A 21580-nucleotide genomic window follows, 5' to 3' on the forward strand; every position below is an offset into this window, starting at 1 on the left:
CATTGGAAGGAAAAATAATCATTAGTAACAATTTAAACAATTTATTTAACTAAAACAATAACATTATAGTATATGTATCCATGTTTGTTAACTGATGTGGTTCAACGGGTTTTTGTTTTTGTTTTTTTTTAAAAAAACCACTTAAGACTGAGTTTTAGCACACATGGAAAACTTAAAAAAAAATAGCTTTTGGACTATAGCAACAGCAACAAGATAGATAGATAAAAACTTTATTCGTATTAGGACTATATGGAATTGGCAGAAATGACTGTCAGAATCCGCGACCAGGAAGAAGAGTCGGTGGAGGAAGACTGGGAAAAATTTAAGGACTACTTGCAGAAGTACCGTAAAATTAAGGAAGGTTAAAATGACGTCTGATGGAAAATAAGTGGTATTGGTAAAAAGATTTCTAAGAAAATGTAAATAGGGATTGATAATTGGAAAATTGATATTTATAACAGGTTAACATCTTGAGTGAGGATAAATGCCAGAGGGTAAGGATTTGCTGAATTTAATATCTGAACTGGAATACAAAATGAGAGGTGTGAGGAGGTCAAGAAACTAGTGAAGGAAGTATAAGATTTGAAATTACTAATCTATTTCCTGTTTTGCTCTTTTGGTTTTTCTTTTTGTCCTTTTTTCTTTTTTGTCCTTCTTTTGTTAATTGTTTCCTATTGTGTATTTTTTATGTGTTTTGTTTTTTGTATTTTTATATTTTTGTAGTTTTTTATGTTTAAATGTTGGAATTTTTTATTATTTGTGAAACTTTAATAAATATTATTATTAAAAAAACCAAAACTTTATTCGTATTAGCCAATAGCCATAGCAACAATAAAACATTACAGTATATGCAGAAAGGGGAATTTGATATAAGAGCACAATGTATAGTCCTGAATCAGCAGTCAGTTAGTGGCCCTCATTCTCATTGCCCCTGCTATGAACCTAGCAACCTTTGCTGTTAGCTGCTCATTTTGATCTGATAGAAGAAAGGACATTGTGGCAGTGGCTGAGCGCCCTGGGATGGTTAGTACGAGTGGGGTGATGATCTCGTTCCTCAGGTCTTTCTAGAGAGTGCAGGACAGGAGGACGTGTGCTGCTGTTTCGGTGCTACCGTCTCCACAGGGGCAAAGACGTTTCTCAGGCGGGATCTTTTGGAATCGACCCTCAAGTACTGCAGATGGCAAAACATCCAGTCTTGCAAGTGTAAAAGCACGTCTGTATTTTGGGATAATAAGTTTGTGCAGGTAAGGGGCCAGAGAATCAAAATGGAAAGGTGGAAAATGAACATACCAAGGACAGAATTTCCTTATAGTGGCCCGGTTGTTCTGATGCTTGATATCTTTTAGACATTGACCAATTAGACTGTTTGCTTTTGTAGGGCCCATAGCGAGTAGGCGTTGTGGGGATAGCGCCTTTGGACTATAATGTAACTTAAATAGAAAACTATCTTTAGAAAGATTTTTCCTCCAAAAGCATTTTATTTTAAAAATCTGATTTAAATAAAGAAAATCCGGTTTTTAATTTGTTTATTAAAAAATCATTGATTTTTATCCGCCCTGTCTCAAAAGGAGAATTTCAGCAACTGTTGCTTCTTAACATCACCGGTAGTCTGGTGGAACAATGCTCTTCCTGAACCACCCTGAATTTATATAGGGTGGTATATAAATTCAATAAATAATAATAAAAAGCAAAAACAGGGCTTGATGTGACAGTGGAATCCATCACTGGAATCCTTTTCAAATATTAATAGGGATAGCAGAGATGCATTTAAACTCCTCCCCTTGCTGTTTTCCCAATCAAAACCACCCTCCCAGAGTTATCTCTCAAGATAAGCTAACAGCAAGTTCTGAGTGGTTAGGAGGGAAAGATTTTGATGAGGGAAATGGGTCCAATTTAGTCTGCTCCCCGCTCTGCACCCCACTGATTGCTTTTCAACTTTGAAAAAAGAATCTAGGTGGTCTAGTTGCAGGTCTCTGATATACAGCTGCAAGAATTGCACCTTCTGCTTCTCTTTCCTTACACCATCAGTGAGACTACAGAGCTTTCTCCCTGTGATTTGGCACAAGGAGTGTGCCAAGAAGACCTGGAGTACTTGTTAGAACCAGCAAATGCCTCCATCAAGCAATTGGTGGGTCTTTTGATCCTGGCTGAGCAGCCGATAAAAGCCTTAAAAGCTGTCTAGAAGCACATTTGCTCCTTTTAATTAGCTAAGCCATTTTCCATTTAGTTCCTCATCTGTTTTGTCAGCCTCATGACAAGTGTGTGGGACGGCTCTTCTCCTGCCCTCCCAGGAGGAGGAAGCTGCCGCCTCCAGATGGGTTGGAGAGTTTGGGAATGTTGAAAGCAGCTGAAACTTCGACATTTGCACATGTGAAATTTGCATTCTGTTTGCAAGCAGCAAAACAGAAATTTGCAGTGTGTTCGTGTGCACCTGATACCTACCGGGTTTTCCTGAAAGTGTTTGATTTTACACTTGTATCATTTGTGACTGGTTGAAGTTGCTCTCGTGGTGCATGCTTCTCATAAGTACAAGGACTTTAAAAAAAGAGAGAGCTTTCATGTCACAGAGCAACACTCACTTGTGCCATATAGACAACAAGCTGCATTGTCTGTAGCCACAGAATCTGCATGCAGTTTGGGGCCAAAAGGACACCCTGTGTGTCAGTGTTGGGCGGCTGCTGATTCCCAACAAAGCAGGGCTGGAAAAGCGGGTAGAGCTTTGAGGCAGAGCATTGGCAAGTAAGAATGGGGGAGCTCAATATTTCCCCTGACTCATACTTTCCCCATGGAAACTGATACTTGCCCCCAAGCTGTGTTTCTTTGGTGAGACACCATTCCTGGATGTATCCCCTGCTAGGCTTAAAAGCATTTGTGGAGTGGAGGGGGGACATGGCTTCCCCCGCCATGGGCCTTCTTGTTTGTCCCTCTCTGCTTTGTAGGGATGCACCCTGGGTTCTGGGTTCTACTGTCACATTTAGCTTGCCCCTCCATCCTTCCCTGCCTCCAGTTCCCATGGCTGCTAATGCCTCTTGGAGTGGTCCTTGATTTTCTCCTCTACTCACCTGTTGCCTTCTCCTTCCCTTTGTTGGGCAACTTGACCCATATGGTGAGAACATGCAATGCCAAGAGGAGTGGCAAGGCAGGATTCTGGGCCGAGTCTGGATGCCCATTTTGTGGATTTCCAGAAGGATTGTAACTCAGACAGATAAAATAATCTTGGCATACAAGACCCTAGAGTCAAACACTGGATTCTCTAGCCTTGTTGAAGTTCCCATTGCAGCAGGGTAGAGAGGACCAAGGGAGACGGAACTATCCAAGTGGACTCCGGTGGAAGGGCCTAAGCCAGGCTTCCTCAACCTTGGCCCCCCAGACGTTTTGAGACTACAATTCCCATCATCCCTGACCACTGGTCCTGCTAGCTAGGGATCATGGGAGTTGTAGGCCAAAAACATCTGGAGGGCCAAGGTTGAGGAAGCCTGGCCTAAGCAGAGATTTTGGGGAACAGAGGCAGATTTAGGCGAGCGCAGCTGGTTCGCCCAGACAGGGCGCAAAGCCAAAAGGGTGCTGCAGGGGGCGCCGCAACAATGATGTAGAACAGAAGCTGAAAGGCAGGGTGTGTGTGTTGAATTTTGGTGAAGGACAGCTAAGGTTAACCTGGTGCAGCTGGTTTAAAAGGAGTTACCATGCAGCAGCAACAGGATGTCCAAACCCAGAGAGGCAGATGTGGCCCATCAGATATCCTGGCTCAGGGCAATGAGGAAGGAAGTAGCGCCTAGTCTTCCATGGTACCAACCTCTGGTTTCCTCAGATGCTCTCTTCATAGGTTCCTCCCCTGAGTTTGCTGATTCCTGGCATTGTTGCTTTACTTCCGGTATTTTTTTCCTCACTAGTGGATGCCAGTGGTGTGTGTGAGTCATGGGCTGGCTCATAGCTACATGGTCAGATGCAGGGGGTTCTTCTGTGACAGCTTTCTGTCTTTCCTCACACTATTCTACCATTGATGGCTGTGGACACACTTGGTTTCCAGGAGCCATTGGCCATTCCCTGGGTTTGATGGGAGTTGGAGTCCAGTGACTTATGGAGGGCCACATCTGTGCCCTGGCCGCTTTTTGGCCTTGCTTATCCTATCTGCTGCCCAGTCCTGCAAATCGCGCCTTAAGATAAGAACATGATATGTCTCTGACAGTTTAAGACAGGGATTCCCAACCTTCTTTTTAAAAAAATAAATAAATCTGGTGCTGCATGAAGAACTCTAATAAACTTGTGGGCATCAGAAATACCTATGTTGCAGAAGAAAAGTGGGCGATGCTCAGACAAAACAAATAAACACAGACTGAAAGAAGACTCCAACAGCCCCCCCCCAACTGAACAACAGGTAAAAAGGTAAAGGACCCCTGGATGGTTAAGTCCAGTCAAAGGTGACTAGGGGGTTGTGGCGCTCATCTCGCTTTCAGGCTGAGGGAGCCGGCGTTTGTCCACAGACAGCTTTCCGGGTCATGTGGCCAGCATGACTAAACCACTTCTGGTGCGGTGGGACACCGTGACAAGTGCCAGAGCACACAGAAGCAGTGTTTACCTTCCTGCCGCAACGGTACCTATTTATCTACTTGCACTAGTGTGCTTTTGAACTGCTAGGCTGGCAGGAGTTGGGACAGAGCAATGGGAGCTCACTCTGTTGTACGGATTTGAACCAGCAACCTTCCACTTAGCAAGCCCAAGAGGCTCAGTGGTTTAGACCACAGCGCCACCCACTCCCCCACAACAACAACAACAACAACCCCCACAAGTGCCAAAACCTCATTTTTAAAGAATAACAACATTGGGACGAGAGTGGATTATTGGGGGTTTCAGCGGGGGGTCTGAATTTGCAATGGTATCCATCGCTATCTCAATGGGGACTCTTGATAAGACTCTTGTATCTTAAGTGTGTAAAGCCAGCAAGGAACAGCAGTTCTAAAAACAAATTATGCCCTGTAGGTAATTAAGTCAGGCCTCATCTAGGCACATAAAAAGATCCCTGTTGTATCAGGTCAAAGGCATAAGACAAGTGCTGCAGCATCCTGTTCTTACAGAAATGCGAGTAGGACCTGAGCACACCCTCCTCATTTCCAGAAACTGCTATTTAAGGATACACTGCCACCTTCTGCATGAGCTTAGTTAACAGCAAATGATTGTGCTTACTTGATGCTGTGCATGGAACTAAACAAAAGAGTTGGCCAAGAAGGAGAGCCACTAAGAGCCAGTTTAGTCCTGCATCTAGATCAGTTACAGATATGGCTTAACTGTAGGTGAGTGTCCCTGGGTAATCCACTGCCTCTTGGCCACAGTTCTCCAATTTGTACAGTGGGACTGATAGGTAAAGGTAAAATAAATAAATAAATAATCAATCAATCAATCAATCAATCAATCAATCAATCGTGGGACTGATAGTGACTTGCCTAACTGGGTAAATGAGAGAAGTCTGTGAAGCACTTTGTATGGCAAAAAGCACTACAGAAATGACCAATAATAATAACAATTAAAGTTATTTGCTTTTATATACCTTGGGACTCTTGGGAAGACTTTTTCTCAGGCGGAGGGTGGGAAAAAGAGGGGGAAAGCATAGAACAAGATTTCTTCTTTTGATCTTTTTAAAAATTATTTATTAAGGATTTTCTTGTTTTACAGAAGTGTAATGCCTCGTGTATTTTTTTTCCATGTAACATTTTTACAAATCCATTTCATTTGTTGAGGCATTAGGGGGAGAAGAAAAAAGAAAGAAAGAAAGAAAGAAAGAAAGAAAGAAAGAAAGAAAGAAAGGAAAAAGAAAGGGGGAGTGGAGGGAGGGAAGATGGGTGAGGGTGGGGTTGGGTGGCGATGTTTCTATTATGCTTAATGTATGCAGAGTTTGGTGTCAGCGTTACTTGTGTGAAGTCCCGATCAAGTAGTTTCACGATCTGATCCAGAGCTGCAGCTGGAGGAAGACCCCATATTCTTTGTTGGGATAGTAGATGCCATTGGCCATCTTGGGAGTTTCAGCGCATGTTCTGCATTGCTGATGTTCAAGCAATCTACACAAATGACACCTAACAAGTAGCGTTTTACAGACAATAAAAGATGCATGAATCTGTTGACTTCATGGATGTTGCTATCAGCCCCAACACAAGTCAGTTGACTTCCTGGGTAGTCTAGGGTGGGGGAGATGGGCAACCAACTGTCCTTCCTAAAAATAGATAGTGGGGTTGGGACTCTTGTTGTTGTGGCTCTCTGAGGAAGTGCTTCTGCCACACCTGCTCCAGTAAAGGAGATGTCAGCAGGAGTGTAGAGACCCAAACATGTATGTTCTCATTCCCAAAAGATAGGCATCAAAAGATAGGCAGAGGATATCAACTAAAGTCCTGGCTTGCTCTTGGGCCTTTAACAGCAGAAATCAACAGAAGAAGCTATTCACAGCGTGAATATAAGTATTAGCAGGAGATAATGTCTGCAGTTCAAGCTGTTGTTAATACACATAGTTTGATATAAAGTGGAGCTGTTATTCCAGGTTTGGCTGAGTTTTATTGTTTTATTTTTGTGCTGGTTTCACAGGGCTCATCCACACTTCTGTTTGGTCTGTGACTTCTTGTTCCATCACTTTCCCTGGGAAAACCCACTGCTGATTGCTGGAAATGTCAATTGGGTTTTCTGCAGATTGACGGTTGATGGGTCAAGACTGATGGGACAAGAGAAAACCCTCTTGGACCTATGACTAGAAAGCACAGGGCAAATGGAAGTGCAGATGAACCCACAAGCTTGCAAAGTAGATAGCATGATATTTTATACTGGGAGATGGATATTGCAAATGGTTTTTATCTTGTACAGTGGTACCTCTGGTTAAGTACTTAATTCGTTCTGGAGGTCCGTTCTTAACCTGAAACTGTTCTTAACCTGAAGCACCACTTTAGCTAATGGGGCCTCCCGCTGCTGCTGCGCCGCCGCCACACGATTTCTATTCTCATCCTGAAGCAAAGTTCTTAACCCGAGGTACTATTTCTCGGTTAGCGGAGTCTGTAACCTGAAGCATATGTAACCTGAAGCGTATGTAACCCGAGGTACCACTGTATCTTGAATTGTATTTTATACATGTTTTGAGTTGCTTTGTGGGGCCAAAAAGGCAGATTTGAATCTGTAAACCCTTTAAAATATTCAGAAGAAGTGAACTGTAGCCCACAAAATTCATATGGGGAAGCATCATAGCTTAGTGCTTGTCCTGATGGCTCTCTGAGGAGAAAGGCTGTGGCTCAGTGGTAGAGCTTATTCTCTGCATGTCAGAGCTCAGTCCTTGGTGTCCTGGGTTGGGACACGAAAATTTTTTGCCTGAAACCCTGGAGAGCCTCTGTCAGTCTGTATTGATAATAAGGAGCAATCTAGTGTCCTCCAGATGTTTTGGGCTACAGTTCCTATTGGCTTGCAGCCAGTAGGACCAAATGTCAGGGAAAGGTAAAAGTAAAGGGACCCCTGACCATTAGGTCCAGTTGTGACCGACTCTGGGGTTGCGGTGCTCATCTCGCTTTATTGGCTGAGGGAGCCGGCGTACAGCTTCCAGGTCATTTGGCCAGCATGACTAAGCCGCTTCTGGCGAACCAGAGCAGCGCACGGAAACGCCGCTTACCTTCCTGCTGGAGTGGTACCTATTTATCTACTTGCACTTTGATGTGCTTTCGAACTGCTAGGTTGGCAGGAGCAGGGACTGAGCAACGGGAGCTCACCCCATCGCGGGGATTCGAACCGCCGACCTTCTGATCGGCAAGTCCTAGGCTCTGTGGTTTAACCCACAGCACCACCAGATTAAGAACGGTCAGAAAAAGACTGGGAAAATGTATCCAAAGGCTCATCTGTAAGTGGCTATGAAACAAGATGAATGGAAACTGGGAGCAGTTCCCAGCAATGTTTACTTTGGGCTGATGGGTGCTTCCTATGAAGCTGAGCCCTCTGACAATAGAACTTTTTCATAGCAGAATAACTTCCTTTTTCAGTGGCTGAAAATTGTGCTGCAGATTGACCTGTCCTGACTCTTCTTTCCTGCACTTGGTATTTGCATTAAGAAGAAGGAGGCACATTGCCGCTGCAGTTGGTTGTTCAAACTAAATGGGGAAACCCTTCTTTTTAAGGACTGGGGGAAGTTGCCTAGTTTTGGTGGGTACCGCAAGGTTCTACCTGGCTGTACTCTCTTAAGATTCCTCCTTGCCCCCTTTGGTTAGAGAGCAGGGCTTTACTCGTGTTCTGGACACAAAGTAGAAGCTCTTTCTGCAGCGAAAGATTTCTGTGCCTTAGAATCCTCTCCCCACAAGTGGATCTGCAAAGTCACTTCCTTGCTTGTGTTTAATGTCATGGGAAAGTCTTTGGTTTACTATAGCTTTTCCTTTTTATTGGAAACTCAGAATCTAAGAAGTTCCCGCTGCTCTTTTGTATTAATAGAATCCTTCAACACTGGTAGTTTTAGCTGTTTTAATTGTGTTACTGTTCATGTTAGTCTCTTTCTGTGCTTCGTTTTACATAAAAGTGACTTTTATTTATTTATTTATTTACTTACCTACTTGCGGCATTTATACCCTGCCCTTTAGCCAGAAAGGTGTGGATTAGGGGGAAAAACAGTCAAATAAGACAATCCCTGCCCTCAGGCTCACAACCCAGAAAGACATGACAGGTGAGGAGAAAGGAATAGGAGGGAGGAAGCAAGCCCAAGGGACAGTTCTTAAAGTTACAGACAAGGTTCAGGTTGCCTAGCCCTTGATCAAGAGCAGCCCCTCCTCAAAGCACTCCCCCAGCCCCAAAATCAGGAATCAGAAGCAGAGCTGTTGACAGAATTTGGGCCAGGAGGGCTGGGCATTTCCTGCCATACAGTTCTACCCCCAGAGAGATACATACGTTTCATAAATAAATGATCAGCTAACACATTCCCAGCATGGTAGCATATGCCATCCCATCATTGCAGCCAACTGTGGGCTGCTTTGATTGCTGCCCCAGGCACCAAGGCCTCCTAAGATGGCTGTTTCCTTGCTGTTTTCATACCTGAGACACAGGTTATCTAAAATTAGATAACACGCTTCACCCTCGCCTTCAGAAATATGCAGATATACTTTCTCAGTCTGTTTCTAGAATAATGGGCTGGCAGTCCCCTTGCAACTGTGAGACAGCCCAGGGCTGACATCCCACCTCCCCTTTGCCCAGCCAAACAGGTTTCAGATATAAGACTGTGCTTTCTAAGCAGTGGTGATGCAAACTGTGATAAGTACTGTGGGAGGCAGTGGAAGACAGGAGTGCCTGGCGTGCTCTGGTCCATGGGGTCATGTAAAGTCAGACACAACTAAACAACAACAACAAAATGTAGAGAGGAAGGGGATTCAGATTCCCTTCCTCCACTAGAGGAGAAACTTCTAGCCCACACCCCGTGTGCCTGTCAGCTGTAGTGTAGGTTGCATCAGGAACTTCCAAGGCATTCTTAACACCCCCACCACCTTGCTGCTGCCATTGCCCATGCAATAAAAGAGAGGGGTGGGCTCAAACTATCCCAAGAGGCATGGGATGTGTGGCCACTTTGTTTTTATCCCCAAAGCCCACATCAACCTCTCGTGTAGTGCATGGCTATTGCCTTGACATACAGTTTGAGGATAACACCTATTCACAGTGGTGTGGAGACCTTGAGACCTTATGGGACGTGGGTGGTGCTGTGGTCTAAACCACCGAGCCTCTTGGGCTTGTCAATGATTGGTGGTTTGCTCTATCCCAGCTCCTGCCAACAAACACTGGCTCCCTTGGCCTGAAAGCGAGAGGAGCCCCGCACCCCACAGTCACTTTTGACTGAACTTAACCATCCAGGGGTCCTTTACCTTTACCTTTTTTTAGAGACCTTGAGTGTAACTGATTTGTAGAACATGCAACCTGAAGAAAGAGACAATGATGTGCTTTAGTTAATGAGGAACACACACACACACACACACACACACACACACACACACACACACGGCTACAGTTCTGGAAGTGCCTGGGGCAACTTTCACTTCTACCAGAAACTCAGTGGATGGCTTGAAGCAAGCTGTTATCTCCCAGCTGCCAGTCCCCACTATCTGCAAAACAAGGATAGCAATGCTGGCCTTTACACACAGTGTGGTTGTAAGGGTTACACAAAACATGTGAGAAGCGTTTACCATGCTCAGAAGTTGCATACATAACAAATGTGGAAGAGTATTATTAGGTGCAGGGCTGGAATGTGTTTCAGATTCCTGGGTGATGTTCTTAGGTGTCAGTGCAAATTTCTAAGTGTCTCAGCATGCTGAGTCCATGGGATTTCCCCAGTCCTAATTGTTGGTTTGGGTTAATTTCATGAAAAGGCACCCTAGCACTGTTCATCTGGTATGTTTATGGTAGCTTTACAACTTAAGCCAATGACATCTCCAACTCCAGTAAGGTAAAGGTATAGGGACCCCTGACCATTAGGTCCAGTCGTGACCGACTCTGGGGTTGTGGCGCTCATCTCGCTTTATTGGCCGAGGGAGCCAGTGTACAGCTTCCGGGTCATGTGGCCAGCATGACCAAGCCACTTCTGGCAAACCAGAGCAGCACATGGAAATGCCGTTTACCTTCCCGCCAGAGTGGTACCTATTTATCTACTTGCACTTTGATGTGCTTTCGAACTGCAAGGTTGACAGGAGCAGTGACCGAGCAATGGGAGCTCACCCCGTAGTGCTTGACAATTTAAGGAGCAGCAAATCCTGGAAACTGCCCTAAGAACATAAGAAGAGCTTTGCTGGATCAAGCCAGCGGCCCATCTCCTCCAGCAATCACAGTGGCCATTCCAGGAGAAGCCCACAAGCGGTATCCAAGCACTACAGTGGTTTCTAGCAAGTGGTATACACAGTGTGGATGAAAAAGAGAGTGGCTGGAAACACAGACCTGCCCATTGCTGGCAGCCCACGTTGGGCTTGTTCCTTCATCTTGCTGCATGTCTCCAACCCATGGGCTGCAGCCCACACATAAATGTACAGCAGCGTTTCTCAAACTTGGCCCTCCAGCTGTTGTCAGACTACAACTCCCATCATCCCTACTGGTCCTGCTAGCTAGGGATGATGGGAGTTGTAGTCCAGCAACAGCTGGAGGCACAAGTTTGAGAAATAATACACTGATGTACACACACCCTTAGGGGACACGGGTGGCGCTGTGGTCTAAACCACTGAGCCTCTTGGGCTTGAGGATCAGAAGGTTGGCAGTTCGAATCTCTGCGACAGGGTGAGTGCCCGTTGCTCAGTGCCAGCTCCTGCCAACTTAGAAGTTTGAAAGCACGCCAAACAGTGCAAGTAGATAAATAGGTACCTCTCCGGCGGGAAGGTAAACGCCATTTCCGTGCGCTGCTCTGGTTTCCAGAAGCGTCTTAGTCATGCTGGCCACATGACCCAGAAAAACGCCGCTCCCTCGGCCTGTAAAGCGAGATGAGCGACTCGTCTTAACTGTCAGGGGTCCTTTACCTTTTTACACAAACCCTTACACACATTGCAACTGTGATGAACTCAAGGCGCCTGCTTAGTGCCATACTAGTGCATCCTGGCCCCCTGGTTAGGTAGAAGTGGGTGTGTGAGTGGTGGCTGTGGGAACCAGGCCTGGGGCAAAGTATGTGAGTGAGTGAGTGTAGCTTGGAAGTGGAAAGAGAGAGGCAGAAGGGAAGATCAGGTGCCCAACAGAGGGAGCCTTGCATTCTTTAGACTGCTAGCCTGACATAATTATTTGTTCCAGATTGCTCAAGGCAATTACTTGGTTGAGAAAGTTTACCTACTCGAAGGTCACACAGTGAGCTTGGTTGCTGGAAAAATATTTAAGCCCAGTGCCGCCGCCCCCACAACCCACCTTGTCGGGATTGGCTTTCTTTTTCTTGTCTTGAACTTAAGGCGTTCTTTCTGAGCAGCTCAGTGAACAGGGAGCAACCCTGTTGGTTATGGAGAAGCGAGTCGCACGTGCAACGCCTCCCTTGTGCAAAAAGGCTTGGGGCGGGGCGTCTTTGATCCGGAGAGGGTCTCCCGGAGGCAGCTTCCCTCCGGTCCGCTGCTTCTGCTGCTTTTTTGTAACAGTTCCTGGATTGGGGTGGGTGGAAAGGCGCCTCCGAATACTTTATTTGCAAATAAAGAAGCCTCGGCCGAGCCGGCTCTTTGCAAGGCAAGGGCGTGCCTCCTCTTTTTTTTCTTTTTTTCTTTCCTCCAAATGTATTTTACAGGTTTGGCCAGTTCGGCCCCCGAGGCGCCTCATTGGGCGGTTGATCAGCAGCTGACTGGGGAAGGAGGGAGGAGAGAGAGAGAGAGAGAGAGAGAGAGGAGAGAGAGAGAGAGAGTGAGAAGGAGAGAAAGAAGGAAAGCAAGCCAGCGAGCAGGAGGGGAACTCGGCTGGGATGGCGAGGGAAGAGGAGAGTTACTATGGCAAGCATGGTAAGGCCACCAGGCTGCCACCCCCGAGCCCTGCGAGGAGGGAGGGAGTGGGGGCAGCAGGTGGCCACGCGCAGCCCCGCTATGGGGGCTTCGGCGTCCACCATCGGGAAGCTGCAAACCCTCGAGGCGGGGCTGGGCCTTGGGGCGCAAGGCAGCTCGGCCTTGGCGGCGTCTCCCCGAGGTGCCCCAAAGCGCGAGCTGCGCCAGATGCTGTTTGTGCAAGCCGGGTTGTAGCGCGCACCGCCGTCCCTCCCGTCAAAGACCGGCCACCCAGCAAGTCCAAATTCTGGGCAGAAAGAGGCAGCTGGCGCCAAACGCGTCGGTTCAGTCAATGGGGCAGGGGGAGGGAGAACTAGTTCAGCTACCGAATAAATAATAATAATTCCAGTGGGTGTGGGGAGGGCGCGAAGAAGGCAAGAGCCCCTTCCTCTCCTCCTGGGCTAGGGACGCCCCCAATGCGCCTCCGGGCAGTTTTAAGTCCTTGCTGGTGCAGTTTCTTTCTGCGCCTCTGGAGTGGAGGTTAGGAAACGGGCTTACTAAAAATACTACTCCCGCTGATCCACGGGTCCTCCCGGGCGTGGGTGCGCGTCTCTTACGGCGGGGCGCACCACCGGGCGCTCAGTTCCGCGTAACCTTAAACCGGATTGCTATCCCCAGCGGGGCTGCGAAGCTGCTCTGGAACGCAGGCGCCTTCTGGGAGTCCGGGGGAGCGCAGTAGCCGGGGAGGAATGTCGGCGAGCCGCCGCCTCCCCTGCCGAAAACGCGCGCCCGGTCTAAGCAGAGAAACTTGCGAGTTCCGGAAAGAATGCTTCCAAAACTACGCGCGGCTGTTCTCTCTTCTTTGCGCACTCCCAGCAGAAGGGATGTGTAGGGGGCAGCCAGGGGTTAGCTATGGGGAAGGGAACCAGGATGTCTCTGCAAGGCTAAAGAACTACAAACTGTTGGCCTGTACTGTATGTATACATATGTGTGTATGTATACGTGTGTGTGTGTGTGTGTGTGTGTGTGTGTGTATATATAATTTATATATGTGTGTGTGTATACACACACAGAGAGAGTTAGGTAGCCGTGTTGGTCTGCCTTAGTCGAAACAAAATAAAAAAAATTCCTTCCAGTAGCACCTTAGAGACCAACTAAATTTGTTACTGGTATGAGCTTTTGTATCTTAAGAAGTGTGCATGCACACAAAAGCTCATACCAATAACAAACTTAGTTGGTCTCTAAGGTACTACTGGAAGGATTTTTTTATTTTATATAATAATAATAATATAATATAATATAATAATAATAATAATTTATTTATACCCCGCTCATTTGGCTGAGTTTCCCCAGCCACTCTGGGCGGCTTCCAATCAAGTGTTAAAAACAATACAACATTAAATATTAAAAACTTCCCTAAACAGGGCTGCCTTCAGATGTCTTTTAAAGAGAAGATAGCTGCTTATTTCCTTCATATCTGAAGGGAGGGCATTCCACAGGGCAGGCGCCACTACCGAGAAGGCCCTCTGTCTGGTTCCCTGTAACCTCACTTCTCGCAATGAGGGAACCGCCAGAAGGCCCTCGGTGCTGGATCTCAATGTCTAGGCTAAACGATGGGGGTGGAGATGCTCCTTCAGGTATACAGGATTGAGGCCGTTTAGGGCTTTAAAGGTCAGCACCAACACTTTGAATTGTGCTCGGAAACGTACTGGAAGCCAATGCAGATCTTTCAGAACCAGTGTTATGTGGTCCCAGCGGCCACTCCCAGTCACCAGTCTAGCTGCCACATTCTGGATTAATTGCAGTTTCCGGGTCACCTTCAAAGGTAGCCCCACGTAGAGCGCGTTGCAGTAGTCCAAGCGGGAGATAACTAGAGCATGCACCACTCTGGCGAGACACAATATGTATATATACACAAACCCACACAGTCACCAGCCCCTTTGCTTATCCCAACTCCCTCTTCTGGCTGGTGTACTCCTGGCTAATAATAATAATAATGTAATAATAATACTGGAGTGGGGAAGGGAATTCAGCACTTAAACGGCAACCATTTTTCCATAGGCACCTGGAACAAAGTATCCTGATAGTAGCAATAAAGTCTCCCCCTTCACATGTTCTCTGGGAATTGCCCATGGAGAAACTTGGAGAAACAGTGACAGTGGTGCTGTCACTGTTGTTTGTTTGTTTGTTGTTTACTTTTAGATATAACACCTTTTCTCCCAAGGAGGTAATTGGGACTGCAGCAATCAATTCATTGGCTGGATTAATAATTGGAACATTTAAAACAACTTTAAAAACTGCCCCAGATGAACTGAGCAGCAGGTTTAAATATATGTCCATGCTTATAAAATTGGCAGGTGACTTTTGCGTATCTTGAAAGAGGCAGATTCTGCCTTTTCTCACACACAGGAGAAATCTCTTTTCTGATACCTCTGTGGCAAATGCATGCCTCATCTGAAAACAAAGTGTTCTGCATCAGAAATATTGAAGGGTGTTTCCTCCCCAGCACTGAACCATTTTCTTGAGCATTTGTCCCCCAAGATAAAGCACAGTCTTTAAGCCTGGCTGATGGTGTTAGATGTCCATCAGAATAATCTCCTGCCCACCCCAAATGTCTAATAGAATATTTTGTACTCTCTTCTCCACAACATAGCCGAGGATGTTGTGCTTTATCTTAGCCTTATCTTACCACCAAACCCTTAGTATAAAGTTATTTTCCATGGGATTACTTCCATACTAGCCCTTGTGCTGAATTCATTTGTTCATCCAGACTACATTGTTGCAAGTGAATTTAATTCATTTTAGCTGTTGGTTTTAATTATATTTTGATTTCTTAAAAAACAACAACCATTTTTAACTTTGCCTTAATTTTTGTCAACCGTTTTTCTGCTTGTGAGTAGGCGGAAAGTAATTTTGTTAAATAAATAAAATAATAAAACAAAATAAATATTGGCTACCTGGGGAGACTTCAAGTACCGGTAAGTCTTCCAGGACTTCTTTTACCACATTATGGCTACTATGTGGGGGCAAAGATGCTGAAGTGGAAGCGACTTTTTCTTCTGGACATACTTCGGAACTCAAGTCTATTTGATTACCCTTGGCAATCATCCCACCAGAAGTTAAATGAGTAGATCACTCATCAGTCCCCAACCCGCCTTTCCTAACAGGGAAAATTGGATATCTTCCAGTCTTCCCTTCACTGGCTGAGAGTGGTGCCAGTCCATAATTCCTTTGTGGCTCATGCTAAGATCAGCCCCAGGCTAATTTTGTGCCACACTTGTATTCTGTACGAAACCTTGAATGGGGGTGGAAGGAATGACTAGTGGCTGTAGTTCTCAGGGATGTGCCCAACTTCCTTTCTGCAAAGTCCCCAAAACTCCCCTGAAATAGAACGGCCGTTTTGAAATGCAAAGCTGAAGTGGGAAACTGTGTGTCCCTTTCTGCCTCTCCCTGAAACCTGTGTTTTCTTGGAGACCTGTGGAAATGGAGTTTTCCACCCAGGACAGGAGGAGGTGTATATGCAAACCCACATATAATGGGAACCGAACCAAGAATTTCCTCCAGCATGGAGAGGATGCATTTGCTGGAACTGCATTGGCAGTGAATACTCTGGCAGAATGAAACAAGAGAGTTGTTGAAATAAATCAATAGAACAGTTGAATATCTGACCTTACCTCTAGCCCTGGTGTCTCCAGTCATTTTCCTGGGGTGCTAGTATTGTATTTTGCCCAATATTACAAATAAGGAAGCCATTCTAAGCAAAGGGCAGCGTTCACAGTTGCCCAGCTAAAGTGGCGAGTTAAGGCTGCTTCAGGAAATGTCTATAGGGGTTGCTTTTAATTGAAATTTGAGGAATATCCAAACCCAATCCCCACTTGAAAAGAATCGTAAGGATGTGTGTTGTGAAAAACCATACTGCATTTTATTTGCATTCTAAAATAATACCTGATTTAAGAATCTTGAACAATGAACTTCAGCTTACTCAGAATTTCCCCCTTTTGAATCAGGGTGGATGGGGGACATGATGCCATTTTAGAGGGTGTAAAATTAGGCTGGCAAGACTCCCATCTCTATTTGCAGCAGGGCCTTTGCAAAGGGGAGGCAATAGTAGTTAGTGATGACAGAGGAGGCCTACTGAAAATGCAACTGGGAGGTGGGGCAAAGTAAAAAAAAGATGTTGCTTTTACCACCAGCCTGTCTGTTTCTCCTGGAACCTCAGGGCTGTTGTGCAGATGCACTTTATAGCAGATAATAATATCTGAGTTTTGCAACGATTCCAGGGCTTTTCAGCCGGGGAGTCTATGCTGGTATAGAGAAAAGTATTTTGCTTCATTGGCTGGTGTCTAACCAGAGAAATCTTATTTGGTGAATGGGAGGCATTGCAGCCTGTGGATGAAAGGAGTGACTGTTTGCTGGGCTGGGAAAGTTCAGTTGGGGTGAAGGAGGTGGGGATCACTCCAGTTTCTAAATTGAGAGGTGCTCCAGTCTGCACCAGAAGGCATACCTAGAAGATGAGCTTGCCATTAACCCATGATGTGTGAAGGCTTGTGGTTTTGGCTTTCCAGTGTGGAAGAGGAACTCTGCACATGAGGAGAGGCCTTCTCTTCCTTACCATTACTTCATTTATCACTTGCCCCCAAACCCATACGATAGGGTAGGTTATACATTTAAATAAATGAATAAAAATGTGTTCTGGAGGATAGCTATCGAAGACCATTTCCTGGCTAAACACAGATTAAGGTGTAGTTCTGATGAGAATCCCTCGTTGAGAGATATTTGTGTGTGTTTCTCTCTCTGAAAATTTCCAGTAACAGCCTGGAACCACCAGCAGAGAACCTGTTCTGCAGCTATTCCTGGGATTATTCACTTGCTTAGCTTTGAAACACAGACTCCCTGCTTCACCTACTCCTTTGTCTATCTGTGTAGGAGCGTATCCTAAGTGGCTTACTCTTCTCCATTCAAATTTGCAAAGAATTTTGCTTCTTCTGTGTAGGAGGCGATTCCCCCACTTCCCTCCCTGCTTCTAGTTCGCAGTGACAGGGCATCCCCATAGCTATTGCTTTGCTTTTGGCTGGGATGATTCCCCTCCCTCTTTTTACCCTCCCTGTCGGTTAACCAAGAGGGAAGGAGAGGAGCTTATAGGGTGACTCAGTGCAATAGACTAGCTGGGCGCAGGGTGTATGCCTTAGACTTTCAGGCTGTTTGGGACTGGACTATAACAACTGCTGAGGGTCCCGAGGCAACGGAGGGGAGAGAAATGAGAGAGCTCAGACCAGGGGTCAGCAAACTTTTTCAGTAGGGGGCCGGTCCACTCTCCCTCAGACCTTGTGGGGGGCCAGACTACATTGGGGGGGGGTGAACAAATTCCCATGCCCCACAAATAACCTAGAGATGCATTTTAAATAAAAGGACACATTCTACTCACGTAAAAGCACACTGATTCCCAGACTGTCCACGGGCCGGATTTAGAAGGTGATTGGGCCGGATCCGGCCCCTGGGCCTTAGTTTGCCTAATTATGGCTTAGACTGACAAATCGAATTGCATGGACATGGTCTGGGGTTTGTATGGAAAGGCTCTTATTTATTATTGATTTATTTCATAAAATGCATTACGCCACCTGATTGTGAAAAACCTCAAAGCGATTTACAAAAAGATAAAACAATGAAATCAAGGGGAGAAATCTACAACGGTGTTTTTGGACAAAGTGTGAGCTCTGAAGGTGGTGGATGAGCAAACTTCACAGATGAGAGACTGGGGCTAAGTTGTTCCTGGAGGCAAGGGACAGCAGATGGGAGAAGTTTAGCCCATCAGTGAGTCTGTGGAAATTTGTGGTTGGTGGACTGTGTACAAATATTTATTCTACAGAAGGAGGAATGTTGGCAGCAGCTTTTTTCACCTCTGATGTACTAAGGTACTATGATCTCCACCTGCCACAATTTACATGTCTTATTACAGAAATATTCCAGGTTCAGAAGCCCTGTCTTCCTTACTGTCTGGTATCTGTCCTAGAATAATGCAGAAGACTTGACTTCTCTTATCCAGGTCTTTTGTTCCTTTAAAGTTGCACAGCTGTTAAAAGGTTGAGGTGCCAGGAGAGGAAGTGGTGGTCCAGCTCACTGAAAAGATGGTTATCACATTTGCAAAACATCAGTGCTGTCCAGGTTCCTGAAATAATGATGTAATACCCCTCTTCCTCTCACACACTGCTTAGAAGGCAGAGTCCTGTTCATTTTAGTGGGGCTTCCGCCTCAGAACATCCCAGAAGATGGATGTACTTAAAATAAATATATTTCACAATTATCCTATTCCTGCTTTCTGTAATTGCTTAACTTAATACATATATTCTTTCTCTTTTTTCCCCCCCTAGGGACACCCCAAAAATATGACCCAACTTTCAAAGGCCCCATATATGACAGGTAAGAGCAACCTGTTGGTGAAGGTGTGTGATGGTGTTTTGCAAAGCGTGTGTGGAAGGGAACACTGCCAGGAGGCACTGTCTCTTGTTCTGAATTGCCGCCACCCCCACCCGCATTTTGGAAAGTAAGAGGGGCATGCTGCTGTATATGCAATTCCTGCAATCCTAAGACTCAAAATGCCAAAATGAAATGATTCTGTGCATAGCTGCTGCATGGGATCTGGCAAGCTTTTGTGTCTTGGTGTGTGGAGGTGGCAAAGGGAGGCTATTCTCCCTGTGTACTTTCTTGGAGCTTGCTTCATGGGAGTCAGGATGTTCGCAGTGAGACTGGGTTGTTTTCTTGCCTGGACCACTCAGCTTCCATGGAGTCTCTAAGCTGGGGGTCTTCTTCTCTATGCTCCTCTGCCTTCTGTCAAAGCTTATTCATTGTTGCACAAATATATTTTCTTTTCTTTTTTATTGCCTGATGTAGAATACAATATTTATAGCATATATAATTGCCGTGTTGACATAGGCTGCCACATGGCACACACTGTAAGAGATTCAAACATTTTGGGGTGGTATTGAACTAAGTTTTACTCATAGTAAACCCACTGAAATTAAGGAATGTGACTAAGTTAGGTCCATTAATTTCAATAGGTCTATCTTGAGTAAAACACCCGTCGAATTAATGTCAAATGGTGTTTATAAATTAATCAAATATTTACCTTTTAACTTTACTTTCATGGACCTGCATGTGATACGCCACCTTAAGTTGCTCAGTTTATAATCATTATTCAGCTTTATTGCCTCATGTTGATGGATGTTGTTTTAAAAATGAGAGATTTCTGTTCTGCCTGGGAATATGATGGAGGAGCCTTTCACCAGTTATGGAATCGAAGTGCTAGAATGATCCAAGGTCAAGAGGTCCAGTCCCTTTGCCCAAGAGGCAGGACCATCTGCCCTCAGATCAAGCCACACAAGCACAGTCCAGGCCCCAGCAGCCTTGTCAGGAGAGAGTCACAGGTGACTTGAGCAAAGGCTTCAAACACACATTTTCATCCAAAGAAATGCCCAAGTGGTGGAACGGAAACACAGCTTTCTGTCATAATATAGTGGCCCTTCTCTCTTGTGGCAGAACTGCCCAGATGGAAACTAAAGGATTTTAAGATATCTGACCTAAACCCAGTGAAGCTGTTTGTTCGCCTATCTAGATTTACTTTGTTTGCTTTTTCTGTGCTGGTTTCTTTTGACTTAAAGGACTAGGGGGACTGAGTTTTTACACACGCACACACACACACACACACACACACACACACACACACCTTGTTTTAAGAACCAGTAGCAGAAAGTAGCAGCAAAAAGCGTATACAGATATCGCTAAAAACAGGAGCATGCACCTTTCTCTCCCCCACAAGGTGAGCTTGTCTTCCTGCCTTTGTACTGCAGTTGAAAGGCACTACTTGTTTCCACTTCAGATATGGAGTTACTTCATTTTCCCCATCCCCCATGCTTCAAGTTTCCTAGTTCTGCTGGATCTCTCAGCGGCCTTTGATACAATCGACCATAACATCCTTCTGGACCGTCTAGAGGGGTTGGGAGCTGGGGGCACTGTTATACAGTGGTTTCGCTCCTTCCTCCTGGGCCGTGTTCAGAAAGTGGTGGTGGGGGATGAGTGTTCAGACCCTTGGGCCCTCACTTGTGGGGTGCCTCAGGGTTCCGTCCTCTCCCCCATGCTTTTTAACATCTATATGAAGCCGCTGGGAGAGATCATCAGGGGGTTTGGACTGGGTGTCCATCAATATGCAGATGATACCCAGCTCTACCTCTCTTTCAAATCAGAACCAGTGAAGGCGGTGAAGGTCCTGTGTGAGTGCCTGGAGGCGGTTGGAGGATGGATGGCGGCTAATGGATTGAAGTTGAATCCTGACAAGACAGAAGTACTGTTTTTGGGGGACAGGGGGCGGGCTGGTGTGGAGGACTCCCTGGTCCTGAATAGGGTAACTGTGCCCCTGAAGGACCAGGTGCGTAGCCTGGGAGTCATTTTGGACTCACAGCTGTCCATGGAGGCGCAGGTCAATTCTGTGTCCAGGGCAGCTGTCTACCAGCTCCATCTGGTACGCAGGCTGAGACCCTACCTGCCCGCTGACTGTCTGGCCAGAGTGGTGCATGCTCTAGTTATCTCCCGCTTGGACTACTGCAATGCGCTCTACGTGGGGCTACCTTTGAAGGTGACTCGGAAACTACAGCTAATCCAGAATGCGGCAGCTAGACTGGTGACTGGGGGCGGCCGCCGAGACCACATAACACCGGTCTTGAAAGACCTACATTGGCTCCCAGTACGTTTCCGAGCACAATTCAAAGTGCTGGTGTTGACCTTTAAAGCCCTAAACTGCTTCGGCCCAGTATACCTGAAGGAGCGTCTCCACCCCCATCGTTCTGCCCGGACACTGAGGTCTAGCGCCGAGGGCCTTCTGGCGGTTCCCTCATTGCGAGAAGCGAAGCTACAGGGAACCAGGCAGAGGGCCTTTTCGGTGGTGGCGCCCGCCCTGTGGAATGCCCTCCCATCGGATGTCAAGGTGATGGACAACTACCTGACATTCAGAAGACATCTCAAGGCGGCCCTATTCAGGGAAGCTTTTAATGTATGATATTTTAGTGTTTTTTGGTTTCTGTGGAAGCCGCCCAGAGTGACTGGGGAAACCCAGCCAGATGGGCGGGGTACAAATAATAAATTATTATTATTATTATTATTATTATTATTATTATTATTATTCA

At 46.0% G+C, this 21580-nt stretch overlaps 1 protein-coding gene and 1 long non-coding RNA gene across 4 annotated transcripts in view; one reads left to right on the forward strand and one right to left on the reverse strand.

Annotated features, from left to right (window-relative positions):
* The window catches only part of SLC44A2 (solute carrier family 44 member 2 (CTL2 blood group)), a 63001-nt gene that overhangs the window by 6245 nt on the left and 35176 nt on the right, over window positions 1-21580 (forward strand). For 2 of the 3 annotated variants that reach the window (XM_081176405.1, XM_081176406.1), the window contains exon 2: window positions 18776-18824. In XM_081176405.1, coding sequence (XP_081032531.1) covers window positions 18776-18824 — 49 coding nt within the window. Of the gene's footprint in view, window positions 1-12279; window positions 12429-18775; window positions 18825-21580 lie in introns of those variants that run through there. The other variant, XM_081176407.1, reaches the window with a different exon arrangement.
* On the reverse strand, window positions 819-12200 carry LOC308577084. The gene is made up of 4 exons (XR_014003422.1): window positions 11857-12200; window positions 9855-9900; window positions 2443-2535; window positions 819-1215 (listed from the first exon to the last, which is right to left on the reverse strand). It is a non-coding gene; the product is annotated as an uncharacterized lncRNA (long non-coding RNA).

The sequence above is a fragment of the Podarcis bocagei genome, assembly GCF_964188305.1.
Source record: "Podarcis bocagei genome assembly, chromosome: 17".
Taxonomy (NCBI): Eukaryota; Metazoa; Chordata; class Lepidosauria; order Squamata; family Lacertidae; genus Podarcis; species Podarcis bocagei.